General features: G+C 36.2%; 1 protein-coding gene across 1 annotated transcript in view; it reads right to left on the bottom strand.

Annotated features, from left to right (window-relative positions):
- Positions 1–16,786, bottom strand: part of LOC137388623 (FYVE, RhoGEF and PH domain-containing protein 6-like) — a 47,174-nt gene extending 30,388 nt beyond the window's left edge. The window contains exons 1-5 of the mRNA XM_068075101.1: positions 16,731–16,786; positions 16,537–16,619; positions 13,254–13,706; positions 11,685–11,827; positions 9,787–9,938 (exon numbers count right to left, since the gene is read on the bottom strand). Of these exons, the coding sequence (XP_067931202.1) occupies positions 9,787–9,938; positions 11,685–11,827; positions 13,254–13,706; positions 16,537–16,619; positions 16,731–16,786 (887 nt within the window). The remainder of the gene's footprint in view (positions 1–9,786; positions 9,939–11,684; positions 11,828–13,253; positions 13,707–16,536; positions 16,620–16,730) is intronic.
- Between the last annotated feature and the right edge of the window lie 251 nt (positions 16,787–17,037).

Raw genomic sequence — 17,037 nt, 5'->3', positions numbered from 1 at the left:
AATTTTGAGAGGTTTATCAATTTTTTTGGCACTAAAAATTCTAGGAAGTTCTGAATACCATAATAAATTTAAAAGGAAACTTCATGACATTCAGTTTAAGGAACTCTAAAATGATATTTCAAAAACCAGCTGAGTTAATAATGAATTCCAGATGCAATCTATTTGTGGTCGAAAGCTAATAAAAACTGTTGAGTGATGTCGGTATAACCACTTTTTTTTTAATATACAGACACTATTATAGACACACCTGAAACTTGAGACTATTAGCGTTATTCATATCAGAGGATTATACTAATGTAATTGTTAGCAAAACCTGCTTTTCATATACTAGCAATGCTGTCCTTCAAGCAACATAAGATGAATAACAAAAGCGCACTAAAACGAAGGTTATCTCTTTTAGGATTTATTTCGGTCTAGCAGCTATTCCTAATACATGTGTGAGAAAAGTGAACAATTTGCGTATGTGAAAGATGATTTTGCACATTTATCAAAAGATTCAAGGCGCAAAAGATGTACAAGCAGCACCAGTACGACAGTTACTTTTGCAGAAAAAAAAGTTTTAGGTGCAATCAATGGGGTCATTTAATGCCATAACGGAGCATCTGTATTCATACTCGTATATGTGAATGACGCATTTATTTACAGCAGAAATTCAATACTATTAGAACTACATTCAATGACAGCTCACTAGACTTACTAAAAACAAGCTACACAATATACTGTAAAACCTCTATTTGAACGTCACGATATATTTTTCAACCCTTTTTATAGAGTGGCTTTTATTAGAGGTCAAACAAAGAGGGCATTCAACTGCAGGCTTTGCAGTATGTAATACTTTATAGCATCTTCTAATGCTCGGGAACATGTATAACAACAAAGACTTTATCCTACAGAATATGCTTTTCTCATGACATTTATCCTTTGAAAAAGGCTGCTGCACAACATTTATCAGCAAACAAAAATAGTAACCTTTGACAGATTCAACTGCTTTGGACATTCGTATAAGTTTGCTATAATAAAATATTAATTGAATGTGATGTTTACAAAAAACTAAAACAGACAAAATGAACTTTGACATAGGAAATAAATAGCAATCAACAACCTGACCAGACTAATAACTATATGTATGTAAAACAAGCATGGCAGTTTATTTGCTCGCCAACCGTTTTAGGTTTCATCATGAGAATCAGCTAGCATATGCAAAAGTTCATTACTTATGATCTTTTCTGACTGTACGGAAATCTGACAGCTATCATTTCTTATAAAGGAATAATGGCTCCTGCAAAGAGTATTTTCCTAGCATGCAAACAGGGATTAACTTATTATTCGGTTTGATTGAAATATAAAGTACAGTACTTGAATGGTGAAAAGCAGCTCATTGAAGAAGCTGTTCAGAGACAATAAATCTGACGAAAGCTGAAAATTCCAAAGACGTAGCTTAGTTGGGGTGAAAAGGGGGGGATGGATGGGGATGTCACATTAGGTTTCAAATCATTAGTATTTGAAGCAATTCAACGTATATAGGCTATACATTTTGTGTACCTGCTCCATGTCCAGACAATTTCAATACTTAAGGTACTAGACATTTCTGATAACAAAAATATTGAAACTGCCTCTAGAATTTATATTTTATTATAAAACTATCTGTTTTATGCTTGAATTGACTTCTAAGGACTCTGACCTATGAGTGACCTCTGACCTATCATCTATTTGATAGCTGTCTAGGATATCATTGACAATCTACTATATAAACGACAATCGTTGTCTGTGTATCTGTGTATCTATGTGTGTATTTATGTGTCCGCCTCATAGAGTACCGTAATTTTCGGACGATTAGCCGCTATTAGGTATCTTGGGCGCATTAACGGGAATCTCCGGTTAGTACACGCCTCTATTATACATAACCTATTCATCGTTTGCCGTTGTCACAGAAAAATGACGTAATAATTACAACTCTATGGCTTTTTTTAGCTTCATGACACGCGATGCTTTTTTGTCCTCAACATATTGGGGCTAATTTGTTTTCGGCAAAACGATATCGACAATAGTCTCTCGTGATATTAGAATTTGGCGATTAAATTCTATTAACTCTATGAAACACGATGTCGTTTTTGTGAACTTCTATTTTCGGCCTTTCTTGAGGTTCAATTGCTAAATCGCAGTTAAGGTCACTACTTTTCACGCGGACAATTGTATTATCTCGAATAGGAATAGCATCTAGATTCTCTCACCGATCAGACAAAGACACTACAATATTTTATTTTTTCATTACATATCGCTGTACCAGTATCGTTGTATTAAAAGTTTAGATGGATAGCTGTTGGTGGAACAGTAACTTTTTTATACACACACTTCTATGCAAGAATTGTTATTATTAATTCAACATATTCACAAATTTTATTTTGTCTTCTCAGTTCGTATTAATTATATCATTACCGAATCATCTCATATTGTAATCGTAGCAAAACCAACTTAATTTAGCTATTACTTGCTAATTATTTTAAATTTACATCTAATTCCTTTTACAATTGTTTTATTTTTTTTAATTTATTAGACAGGCAGAAAACATTTTTTTCATGATATCAAGTTTGAAAGTTACAGTTATCTGACAAAAACTAATAAACTTTACAGTTGTTTTTATTTTCTCTCAAATTGTTTCAACTACACAAAACACTTTTCCCATGATATGTAGTTTGAAAGTTAGAATCGCAAATATTGTCATATATGTTAAATACAAATAGATTTGCTGTGCAAAAACTGTACAAGTACAGCTTATGGTGTAAAATGTTGAAAAGATACTTTACCAAGGTTGTTTTCTCGCCTTGGAGCGGATTAAAATTTACATTACTTTATTGGGAAAAATTGTTTCGGATCTTCAACGACTCGGTTTTCGAACTACTTTCTGGAACTGATTATGTTCGAGAACTGAGGTTCCACTATACGTTATCAAAAGATATAGGTCGCTGAAAGTTATGAAATTTTAAATTTACATTGGTTTGAATCCCTTTACAGTTGTTTTATTTATTTTTAAATCAGCTGTTCTGCACAAAACCTTTTCTTCATGATATGAAGTTTGAAAGTCGTAGTTGTTTGAAAAAGTTTGAAAACCTTTACAGTTGTTTTATTTTGTCTCTTAATTTATTTCAACTACACAAAACACTTCTTTCATGATATGTAGTTAGAAAGGCAAATGTTGTTGTATGTTAAATACAAATCATTTTTCTGTCCAAACACTTTTTTTACTACCCGGGTGGCACAACTAGGCTTGGGGCTGTGGCGTCACTCGGGGATGCGCGGAAGACCTTTTTTGCCCCGAGTGCAGCGAGAGTCTCCAGGCACGGCTTTCCGGATGAATGAGTTGGTGAGTGCAAGGCGATTGATTGCGAGGTGATTGAGTGCTAGGCAATTGATTGCGAGGTGATTGATTGCCAGTGCGAGGCGATTGGTTGCGAGATGATTGGTTGCGAGATGATTGGTTGCGAGATGATTGGTTGCGAGATGATTGGTTGCGAGATGATTGGTTGCGAGGGCGAGGTGATTGGTTGCGAGGGCGAGGTGATTGGTTGCGAGGGCGAGGTGATTGATTGCGAGGCGATTGATTGCGAGGCGATTGATTGCGAGGCGATTGATTGCGAGGCGATTGATTGCGAGGCGATTGATTGCGAGGCGATTGATTGCGAGGCGATTGATTGCGAGGCGATTGAGTGCGAGGCGATTGAGTGCGAGGCAAGTGGGAGGTGATTGCGAGGAGATTGCAAGGCGAGTGCGAGGCGATTGAATGCGAGGCGAGTGCAACAGCGTAATTGTCAACTGCGAGGCAGGTAAAGACTGGTCAGCCGAGGCAGGGACGCGATCGTCAACTGCAAATATAAACGGGTATGAACAGATGCATGAATCTAGAATATTTACTAGATTTTACACGCATCTAGCTGTAAAACACAATGCAGATTTCCATTGTTCTCCCCAACATTATTGACATGTATATGTGTATGCATAGTATGCATTAGGGTATGCATTGCATACCCTGATCAGAACAACAATTTCAGTAGACTGCATATTTGGAGTTGTTTTACAGTATGAAAGACAACTCTCAATAAACCTTATGCTGCGCGTGAATATGTTCCCGTAGGCGGGTAATGCAGCTAGTTTATGTCTATAGCTCCGAAGGTTTGTTCAGGTATATAATAAAAATGTAAGAGGTGGCAACATGCAAGAAAAGCTCGGTACAAAAAGATGGCCATGAAACAACAGTAAAAGGCTTGCTTCATCAACTTCAACAGGAAAAACCTACCAGATACAAATTTTCTTGTTTACTTCACTATCGAACATACTGGATGAGTTGCCAATATTTTAAAATATTACTTAACCCTGAGCTTGATGGGAGTGCCAGCATACATTGATTCTTTTATAGACCGGATAATGCTGTAAAGGAGGGGTCCAAATTAGAAGTCCATTCAAAAACCAATTAAATTATGTAAACGGAAAGCTAGTTGAAAATTCCCCTAACCTCACTATGATTCAATGCTGACTTCATAAACATCCACAGTAGTCATTTCAGGGGCTGGGATTGCATTCAGGGCTCACCCAAAAAATACAAACTAGATTTTTCTGACATTTATGAGCAATAATTTTAACACTTCCAAACGCTAAAACTGCTCGATAAACGTTAGTAATTACTATACACGTAAGTACATATACGTGTAAGTACATCCCGCATACTTTCATAGTACATCATAAACACAGCACTAAAAATTGTGAGAGATTAATAAGAACTAAAATGCTGAAGATGAACAGGGCGAGAATCAGAAGCAATGTCAATGCCAAATATTCTTTAGCCAATCAGCATCAGGATATCAAAATGATGGAAAGATCTACCCTACAGGATGAAAATATTCATTGGTTACAAAAATTCGCGATTTCGCGAACAGTCAATTCTGCGAATTATTAAATTCCGTGAAATAATTAGTTCTATTTTAAATCACAAGGGAGAATAACTACTGCATCAAATTAAAAACTAGCCGGTAGGCTAGTTTTTAATATAAATACTAAATGTAGTTGAGTTCCAAAGCATTTTTAAAATCGTTGCCTGGGCTTTGAGCTAACACCATTGCCAATGCATCACATTTCTTTACAAAATTATTCAAGGTTGTCACAAGATATGCAGAATGGCGTCATCGCAAAAATAGCTACTAAAGTAGAAGTACTAAACGTAGCCGAGTTCCAAAACTTCTTTAAAATCATCGCCGGGCTTTGAGTTTTATTGCCATTGCATCAAACTTTACAAAATTATTCCAGGTTTTCACAAGTTATCCGGCATAGCTTCATCATTACAAAAAATCTCTCCTAGTCTTTTTACATTGAAATCAACTTCATCAATCTCTAATACCGAAGTTGAAGACGATCATGATTCTTGTCTGGACATTATGGTATTTATTTGATTTGCAGTGAAGATACATTTTTCCATATTTAACTGCATTAGTTAATTCTTTTGTTTAAAAACTGATCGCTTTTATCAAATACTTCAGCTATTGTTTTTGTACTTCCTTAACACTTATTAATACTTTTTCTTTTTTGTGTTTACTGCAGATTGAGAATGAAACAACCTACTCCGATTACGAAAACTAGAGACAAGTAGTAATATTCATCAAGGCAGGAATATTGGCAGAGAAGCAATCAGTCAACCTAGACACCAACTTCATCGACAACAACTCCTTGATATCGCTGCAGCAAACATGATTAAATTGTATATTTTATTTCATGTATAGATATATTATAATCTATTACAAACTTGAGTGTACAAATAAAATATTTCAAATACAAATAAAATTTTACAAACGATGAATGGAGTAAATATAAACAGTTTAGTCCATATGGCGGTTGTCTAGCAATAAAATTAAACTGGTACTCTTGATAAGTGAATACTAGCGTGTAATGGTGCTCTCTGATTAGTTATTTTGGTAACAGCAGCTCTGTCGCTGTCAATGTCTTGGGTAGATGTTAAAGGCGATTCTCTCGCTAATACATGACTGGTAAGGAAGTTATCATCAGAACTCTCCTCGTGGCTTACTATTGCAAAGTTCTGTCGGTTGGCCAAAGATTTGTGCTCGTAAAGGCGTTTTTGTTCCTTTTTTAAAACAGATATATTCTCCTCGTTAGCAGCTGCAGTCCCTTCTACCTCACATTCAAGATCTCCCTGAATGATTGGTGATCTTCTAAGAATGACATCTACCTCCCTTGCAGTCATTGTGGTTCCGTGTATGATGAAAGATCTCTCTCTCTCTCTCTCACACTAAAACAAATAATGAAGCGGTAGGGATGGAAAAAATAAATATTGTGTTTTACCGAAGAACCAAAGTAAAATTCAACTAATTTAGTAAATGGTTTTGAAAAAACTCATCACTTACCACAAATTGTTGGTCCACCAAAGGCCTCAAAATCAATGAATATTCGTGAAAACTTCTGAACGCAGCAAAATATTTATAGCTCAGCACAATTGACTCGTAGTCGTAAGCTAAATAGAAACCGAAACACGCAATGTGCGCATGCGTATGGTTAACTCTTCCTAGAGAGTGAGTGTTCAGCCGCGAATAAATTAATCCGCGAATATGCATGCAATTTCAATTTTCGCGAAATATAACTCCGCGAATAAGTTCATCCTGTAGGGATAGCGATTCTCTGCAGATGAAGGAGGAAAGACGGTTAAATTTCATTCATTAGTTGAAAAGCAATATCCATCTATTTCTAGTAGAGATTTTATTTTCGTCGCTGCCATCAACGAGCTCGTTGCTAGGACACTTTCATATGAACAGACTGTGTGCTCCCATTCATGCCTTAGAGACGAGACTGAGAATGTATCACAATGTATCTGTATACAAATGACATACCGGGACAGCTGAAGCCAGGAAGTAGCAGGGATTACTGTCATGTAAAACTGTAGCGAGTAATTTAAACATCACTTCCCTGCTCATAAAAGCCTATGACGAAGATATACACTAGTATAGAAAGACTTCTAACTTACATTTACAACATATCAACTGCGACCTTTGGCGTTTCGCTGTGAATGATAACAGATTAGTTAAACAAGAGATATATACAGTAAGAATCTGTCATAGCTATTCACAGGAGACTAGTTGTTTGACACAACTTAGATAAAGGAGGGGTCTAAATTACAACTCCATTAGAAAGTCAATTACATTTTGTACATTGTACATTTTTTTTGCGGGTTAAAAATTCCCCAAAACTGCACCATGATCCAATGCACAGTTTTTTATTAGACAAGCTGCACTGCAAGCAGTGAACAGATGCAGATTCTCTAGTAATAAACGGAGTAGTAATAGGCAGTATGATCAGAGAAAATAAATTGGATGTGAGAGCGTTGGAGGAATAGTAGTGAGAAATTGAGCCAAACTAGAAACTGTGACCCACAAATAAATTGTTCTGAATCAAAACAACACCACCTTTCTTGTAACCTTTTTCTCAAATACCTCAGTTGTTGTCCCTGCCACAGCTACAAGACAATTTTGATAATGCTGTGGAGCCGACACACTGGGCCACTATTTATGACCATAATTTGATCAATCATCTTTGAGATCAATCTTTGTAAAATGTAAAGTTGTGATACTCGGCAGTTGGTCCTTGAAATTGTTCAAGATCAATATTTCCAATTCACAACGCCTCATTCTGCGCGCTGATGGATGTCAAAGCAACAATTGTACCAATTACCCAAACCGTGTGTCAAGTTCAGAAGCAAAAATAGATGGGTAAGTGTCATCTGTCTCCCTTGTTTCGGCCATATTTATCGCTTTGCGACGTTACGGCTACTTCACGGCACAAGTAAGTCGATTCTAGGGCCAAATCTTTTTGCTCAACTAATACTTATTCAACAATATTGATTATTCCAATTGTATCGATCTAAAATTGCAGAAAATATTTTTTAGAAACGCTGAAATCGTTTGTTATAAAGCAAGCGTTTGATCATCATAGCCTACAAACAATCAATTGTATAGGCCTATATGGTGTGCCTTCATGTATATACAGTAGCCACTCCTGTAATGTATACTTCCTATAACGTACATGTAAAATCTAGATAACATAAAGAATTTATACAAAGTTTTTGTGGTGTAACCTAATGGATATACAGTAGACCCTCCTATAACGTAAACTCCAGATAACATCATGAATTTATGTGAAATCTTTGCTTCGTACTACGTAAAAAATTTCATTTAACATAAAGTACCAAGTTGGGCCAGTTGTCAAGTTCAATCTAATGTTACTCTATCTCGCCACACTTCTCGCTACATCTCCAAACAAAAAACTTTGAAAATCATTTTTAGACCATGCATATAAATGAATATGAAATATTGATCATAAAACAATGCATATAAATGAATGCACGAGAGGTCACTGACTTTCTCTGAACAGATAAACGCAGTTTTCAATATCAATGTAATGCATGGGCATTAAACTTTACAAGTTGTCTATTATAGACAACTTGTAAAGTTTAATGCCCATGTATGCCAAAATAAGTATAATACTTAGTTAACATTTAGTAGCAAAATTTAAATCTGCGCCTTCAAAAAAACCCATGCATTCATCAGAGGTTTTCAACAGCATGTAAAGCAATAACCAAAACTTGTCATCTTATACAGGAAAGAATTTAATGAGTACAAATACTGCAACACTTAGTCAAACTTTGCTCAAAGTATCATATCTAGTAATAAAAATTACAAGGATGCCGCATAGTAACTAATGTTAAACAGTTGTCATATTGAATATCAGCGCATAGTGAACAATGCAGGAGACTGTAGTGGTATTTTTACTTGTACTCGAAATACCTTAAAGCACTTCCCTCAATGTGGGAAACATAGATAAGATTAGAAAAACCCAAGTCACACTAACGGAGAACTCAGGGCAAAATCTATCAAAGAAAAATTGAGATCAGTCAATCTCAGCAGGATTTTAAATGTCCCTTGTCACCGCAATCATTGTCGGTGTAATCGCTGAGAGCTGAGCAGTGTTGTCCCTTCTAGGGTTTTATTTTGTGATTAGGGTTTCAAAATAATCAATCAAAAAATGCTCACAGAAAGGCTTTATATTATTGCCCACAGTTACCTGGGTATAAGATACCTGGGTGGATTACATGGAAAGTCTACAGATAAGGACTTTAGCTAGAGCTTCACGATATGGCGATTTAATTGATTGTTGGCAATTTCTAAGGTAGACGATTTGAAAATTGCCACCATTTAATGATATATCCCCAATCGTGTAAACAATATAGTCTCGGAATGGCGATTTATCTCACCCCTGACGATTGTCAGAGTGAGCGATACTGAAACTAAAACACACGACCTTCTAGTCTCAGAATAGCCTCCTTTTGTTGGCCTTCCATGCACACAGGCATTCATGAAATGTTTCTAATTATCACACACACAAAGCAGTCTCTTTTTAAGCTAAAACATGCAAAAATATTAGGAAGAATTTACAAGTTTTTCACATAATCATAGCTAATCGTCTAGCTGCAATATTGAATCAAATCATCGGGTGATTTTTGGAAATTATGAAGCTCTAGTTAAAGTTCGTTGAAAGCTGTGTTTCCAAATCATGACTAAAATTGTGCGTCTATTGCTGCCCTCCAAAAGGAGAACGTTGTCATAAAATATTATTTGGTTACAGCTTATACTAAATTATACAATTTTTCAGTAAATACTAACATGCACACCCAACCTCGGATAAGAAAGGCAGATGAGTACAACGACCAAAGACCTCTTATGAGTGCTGAACACATACCAGTTCTCAAGCCTGTGCTGGAAGTCCTTGAGGAGCTCTTCAGTGAGATTAGCAAGTTGTGGAAGCTGATTGAATATTTTGTTTATACAGTCGGAAGGGATAACAGGCTGGCCATGATCTTCAGCAGCTTTATTAAGATGCTGTCTGAAGTCCTATAACACAATTCGTCAAAATGCTACCAGATCCGAAAGCGCCTCGAAAGACTTGCTTGTTAGCGACTTCATCAAAGTTATACTTGCGCAACATGACTTTGTAATTGTTTCTTTGTCATTGTTTTTTCTCGATATTGTCCTGATTGCAAAACATTTTTGAGTATTGCTTAGTGGTTATGAATAAAATTGTGACCTTAAAAAATATTAAATTATTTCAGTTCAAAAGTTGTTATGGGGTAGTTATTTTTAGACGAAGCTATTCGATTCACAAAGTCACATTGTTTAATGCTGCCTTTAGAGTAGCCTACCAAATAGCTTTACAAAAAAAGTTCTCACATATTCAGCCGAGATAAAGTAGCGAACAATAAGTTACAATCAAAGATTTTCAAGTGAGATACTAACGCCGAGATTCGGACATAGTTTCTAGGTTCCTGACAACTTGTTACATATCTACACTATATTGGCAAGGAATAACTATAGCACACCCCTTTTTGCTAGCACGATGTAGTGACTAGCCATTAAAATTGACAAGTGTCAACAAGTGAATAATATCGAGCTAAAGGGCTAGTAAAATGCGCTAATCTAGTCACTTCTAATGTAATGCAATGCAGGAGAAGGCTGACTCGGAAGCAGAAGGAAGTTACGCTTGAGGATCTCATCAAAAAGACGCATTGCATTATCTAAACTTGACAAACAAGACAAGAACGATGAGTTTGAAGTAGCTAGCCAAATGCTCAACGCTTGAATTGTTACTAGTGTGTATTATGAGTCTACTGTTTGCTGCCGGCTAAATGCGGATTGCGAGATAGAGTTTAGGCTAAAGCTAGATGATAGATTGCTGCATATAGGTTCACACTATATCGTCATATCTCGGCGTTGATGCCACAATTATACTTCAATGGTCGTCGATGATAACCATGTTCACACTATCACATACCCATCCGCGTTTGCATCAGGAAATATTCCGTGATGTAGAGTTTTCATATATCTTTTTAAATTTTCGCCAAGAAACCTCGTTTTCGCATGCGGAAATCAAAAACTAGTCCTGAGCTTCTATCATAGTATCAACAAATATTATCATAATATCATGGATACGAATAAATCACTTTATCCATGACCGCGATTTACCATGGTCGAAATGGTTAACATTTGAAAGGCGGACGTCGATGCTCGACGAAATATCAAGAAAGTTTGACAGCTGCAAACTTTCCTGATGTGCCTGGGATGCTTCATCGATGCCATCAATTCACTGTTTACATAATCGATGATGGACACCGAAAGAGAAATGCTGACAAACAGCGATATAGTGTGAACCAGCCTTTAGGCCGAAGGTTTTAAAATGAACACTTTTCGTCATGCATTTTCAGACAAAAACGTTGAAAATCATTTTTGTTACGATTTGAAAAACTGCTTAACATATAGTGGTTAAGTCATAAACCTACAGTTATAATATGGCTGCACTTACATCATTGTTGCAGTTTCAGCTCGCTAAACAGAAAATAAACCAATATCACAATCAGTTACCATAGAATAAATACAAAAGATTCCCTTCCAACAAGAATGAGCAATACCAGGAAAAGTAGGAACAATGACTCAAATTTCTACCATTTTTTAGGTTTAGTTTTACCAAAAGCTTGGCGCAGTGAAAAATATATTTTACTCTGTGATATGAGCAATAGATTGCCAAACCTTCTAAAATCTAAACAAAAAAAGTATATTTCCAATGAAGTTGAAAAAACAACTCACAATGTTGAGCAAAACAAGAGCATCAAGATAATCTTTTTCCGAAGTCATGATTTCATTAGCGAGATCATGCGACCTTTGCCTCAGCTTCAGAGCCCGTAATTCCACACTGGTCTCAGGCTCTACATCACTATCAGAACTTGAGCCTATACAAAAACACGCATAATTTTTAGACCAAATTCAAAAAGGAATCTTATTACAGATTTAGGAATTACAAGAGTATGAGTTTTAACGTCAGCTTAAACATTGAGAATTGAACCCATTTTTAACTAGACAGTTATACAAACATAAACATTGAGAATTGAACCCATTTTTAACTAGACAGTTATACAAACATCTTGAACTAAATATATCTGCTATAAATAGTGACAAAATCATTTAAATCAAAAAAAATATTGGTAAAAAACTTTTCGCACCATAATAATTAACTTATCAAACATTCGCATATGGAATTATTCCTTCACCATACATAACATGGCTCATGATTGTTATACTGTATAAACAATCACAGAAGGCATATCATCTCAAAATATTTCATGAATGACAGAAACTACTTTTTGCCAACATGCTGTTAGCAGTCCGATATCATGGGCTATTAGAGTGGCTTAAAAATTTCAATATCCGACAAAGTTAACTTAATTCATTATACCGTATTTCATGCTAACCAACTTGAATCTGTCCATCTTCTGTACATCTATGCAGTTGATTTGAAAAGTGAAAAAAACTCTAGATATATTACAATGTGTTTTAACACCTCCAAGAGTTACCTTCTGAAGTTATTACAATGAAATAATTCACGATAAACACAGAAGATCAAATTACAATCACTTAAGCGCAACCTTCATATCACAGTTAGAGAGCATGTTCAAGCAGGAAGTACTAAAACATGACCCTTTGATTGACATTAATGTAATTGACATTAGCGGATTTGCTCAGATGTAAAACAGCAAACAACCTGCATGAAAGTGGGAAGGGTTGATTATAGTCATTCACCATACGGCTGCTCAAGTACAGCTTGAACAGTTGACTGGTTGTGAAAGTGAGCACCAGAAGTCCACAACCAGTTACCCCCAGTTCCACAACATCACAAAAAGGATTGACAAAAACCCCAATGATTGTCCATTAGATAAATATTCGTTACCTAAGGTTTTATGAACATTTTCAAATTTTGTGATTTATCCTTGCACCAGCAATATTTTCTTGTCACCATAGAGTCCATTCATTATTTGATAAGCGAAGACATAAGATGAGCAATAATGAATAAGAGAGCCACTAGTATTAGTACTAGAGTTAGTATGGCACAATCCATATCAACATCAGTTTTACAGCCAATCACAAGACACCACAATACTGATTAGGTTGGGTACTAAACCCTAGGTGTTGATAATATTTAAGAAAAGGTAGAAAAGCGAAGAAGCCTGCCTGGAACATAGAAATTCATAGGGATGCATATGGAATTATTTGAGCGCAGCATTTCAGTCTAACCCTGTGTAGCAGTTATCGTTAGTTTGCAGGAAGAGCAGCTAGGCGATATATGCTATATGAATTGATTTGTTGACGAGGAAAGCAAACCTTTTGGGCCGACTTCCAGAGCAAAAGTATTACCCGGAAAATTGGAATAAACGTCTCCTTTCTGGTCTCCAGCAGCGATCGAACGCTCATCTTCGCTGCTTGACACAAGGTCTTCATAAATGTTACTATTGCCGCTTTTGAGAGTGACAGATCTTGACAATACCCTAACGTCACCAAATTCGTGACTGGCAGTAGCCCCAGGAAGGCCTGGAGCTAGCTGGTTTGGACAATCAGTTAGAATGTCTATGGGCACCATGTAGTCGGACTCTGAGAGGTTGTCAGGCTCCGCTGCACAATCACATGCAACGTGGTTTGAACAGACTGCAAATGAGACGATCAAATAGAACTGAAGCGCGGATGCTTGTGACATGAAAAAGTATAGCTGCAGTACAAGGAGACAGGTCACAGTCAGCAGCATGAACCATTGCAGCGTAGAAGGTAAATAAGACACTTCTACACAAGAATACATCCAGCAATCAACAAACAACTACAGCATACAAATGAGAATGAAAAAATCCAGTGTAACAACTAGCGTAATGAAAGCAAAGGCAATTGTCTACCAAACAGGAAGTCAAAATATGCCTCATAGAGATAATTTATGAATAGAACTACTATTTACAAGTGAGACAATCATCATTTAGCCAGTTAAAGAAATAGCAGATCAGATACAATCACTAACTGGATATAGAAGCATTGACAACACCGCACACTGTTCCCACTTGGGGTGGTCAGTTTATAAAACACTTTCGTTCTGAATACACTGAAATGGTTTGTCTTTTACCGTTGAAACAGCAAAAATAACTACATTTAATTGGACGTTTTTGTTTTAGACCCTGATGTTAAAAACCAAAGGAGATACATGTAGGTTAGAGAATTACGTAAGGAAAAAAAAGATAAATTCATGAGTAGCAATGCAAAAGTCAGCCTCTAAAAGACGGTAACAGAAACAGACTCATGTGGTGATTTGTTTACTAAACTACAAATTGTGGAGCAAAATTATGAGCCTTCGGTGACTCTTCTGATCCGTCTGAATGTGATGAAGCGGTTCAGATAAATATTGTATGTTACAATCTTTGATTAAAGTGGACCCTATACTATATATAATTATATTAATATTATATAATTGTATTATATAATTATATAGTCCTATATGTATATTATAATAATATTATATATAATAGACCCATTGGTTATTTCATCACACACAAGTTTTGACACTTTCAACCGGGCAGCAAATCATAACCAACACACCTACTAACTGATCCATTATCAGTCAACACATCACATGACGAGCCATGTTCTTGTATATCTGCTTCGTGGTAAACATTCAGCTACATTTGTGCTCTCAGATGTAAAACGGTCTTCGTTAGATGTCAGAGAATAATTGTAAACAGATGCAATGCTTTGTGAATTAATGCCCTGTATAGGAGGCATGGGCGGAAGAGCACTCGGCCTTCAAGCTTTTATTTTAGGAGAAGCGGAAGAATGTGGAGCACTTGCTGTTCTTCCCAGACTACATGAAAAATCATGTAGTCTGGTAATCATATTGTATTCCGTTTTTCAACACCTTTTTTAGAAGTTGCTTTCCAAATGTGTTCATAATGATTTTCTGATAAAGTCCTGGCAACCCCACTAGCAGTATTAGATAGGCACTGGTCAATCAAAAGGACAGAATTAGCGGTACCTGGAGATGCGGTCACCTCATCGTCGGTTGACGCTAATTTACTAGACTCAGGAACATTATTATCGATTTGAAGCAACAAACTATTTCTTAGTTGAGGAAAAGAAGCAATTTTGACTACTGCATCTGGCAATACTGCTGTGTCAATATTTGATCATAAACAGGTGCTCCCTTATCATGTTTCATAGACATGTGTTTTTCTTGTTCATCTGAAGATGTGATTGCTGGAGATGTTGACAATCCTTGTGGACTAGCTTTATTCATGAATGTCTTTTGTCGAGGTATGGGAGATAAAAAAGTCCTGCTAGATAAACTCCCCACTCCCACTTTGGCACGAATATTGCTAACATGGAACTTATCAGTAACCACACCAGGCTTTGAATTTTGCTTTGCAGAAGCTCTTTCATTTTTTTCTCTTGCATTGTCCAGCTCCGATGATGCAGTTGTCAAGGAATCAAGGTGTTTGTGATTATAACTAGGTACTGTGGAAACACACCGATGCGCAAGCAATTAGCAAAAGTGAAATTTAGATATACCAAAAGCTTAGAAAAGCAGTATGCTGTGCCCAACATGGGATCTTAGCAGCAGCAAACACATAAATCAATGTTTCCACACTTCACAGATTTTACCTACAATAATTGTAAAAATCTAAAACAGCTTTCTCTATTACTTTTAATCTCCGCTGAACCAGTTCTATGCCAGACAATTCATTTAATGGTATTTGCAATATTCTAAGACTACCAACCACCCATTTGAATATAAAATTCAAAACAGATTAATCATAATTTAATATTAAAAAGACAAATTACTGATCACTATTGAATGGCTGGTTTCAGTCTACACAAATGAATTACTGGCCCTCTCACCTAAAGTAACCACTAGTTCAAATCACAGAAATCTAGCACGTCATAGAAAATTAGCTAGCTTGTGAATGTCTGCTTGGCTCAACATTAATTTGAAAGTTCAGAAATGTTGATTACATTCGTTTTTTTCTGGGCTACAACAAAAATGCCTGAGTACCTCTTCAAATAACAACAGCTGCTAAGGATTTCCTTGAAATTTAGAACACAAACTGAACTACTGTTGCATCATCTGAAAATCCTACATGTAATTGTCGGACCAAGGTTGCTAGAATGTGCATCAGGCGTTACAGCAACATATCTATTAGATGGTGGTTTTAGACAATAGGTGGTAGCCAGGCTTTCAAGCTAATCTGATGCCAAGCCAGTTTGAAACAAATGCATAAATTTTATTAGAGCAGGAGAAATCAAAACTTCAATATTGTAGGGTGCTAATAGCGGCTGGAAATAGCTTGTGCTAGCAGACCCACTCTGATGATGTACTTAAAAATCTAACACAAAGCAAACCAGGCAGATATTAGTTCTAAATTGTAGCAGATAGTGACAAAGTGTGTGGTCTACAATGGTTAGCCAAATTTTGATGGCTCATAAGCAAATCATAGGCCTACCTACAACAAAATGTTATATGCTCAATGAAAGAACCTACAACTGGTATACAACAAAGCATCACAAAATTTTCAACAAAATAATCGACAACTGGTATACCATCATACCATTTATGTGGAATGCATAGCAATGTTACCTGGATCCTCAGAGCTTATCAGACTATTTGAGTAGGAGCAAGTACTACTAGTTTCGGCTTCATCCTCCTTTGTAGGTTTTATCCTGCACAGAACCTCCAATGTTAAAATTTCTGTATCATCTACTAACAGTAATTTTGAAATAAATGTTTAAATAGCATTGAAAAGTTATCCAATACTACATAGCAAAACTTACTCGAAGGATGGCTTTGGAGCTATTGGTAGTCGAGGAGACTTTGTGAGTGCTGCCATGGCTACAAAAATAAACTGCTGTAACAAATCTATATATTGTACTAACTCTATTTGGCAAGAAGGGGTTTATGGTTTAGAAGTTTTCAGAAGTCTCATAGAACTGTGCTTATTCATAGATTTGGCCACAAGGTTAATTCAAATAAACAGCAATTATGATAAAAAAATCTGTAGAGCTTAGGTTTTGCTATCATTGTTTTCAATAATTGGTTTTTATGAAAATTACAATACGTGTTCCAATGTTTCCCAACAGA

This window comes from Watersipora subatra, chromosome 1 (assembly GCF_963576615.1).
Source record: "Watersipora subatra chromosome 1, tzWatSuba1.1, whole genome shotgun sequence".
Classification (NCBI taxonomy): Eukaryota; Metazoa; Bryozoa; class Gymnolaemata; order Cheilostomatida; family Watersiporidae; genus Watersipora; species Watersipora subatra.
Note: the sequence above shows the minus strand (reverse complement) of the source record. Positions and strands in the feature narration are given on the sequence as shown.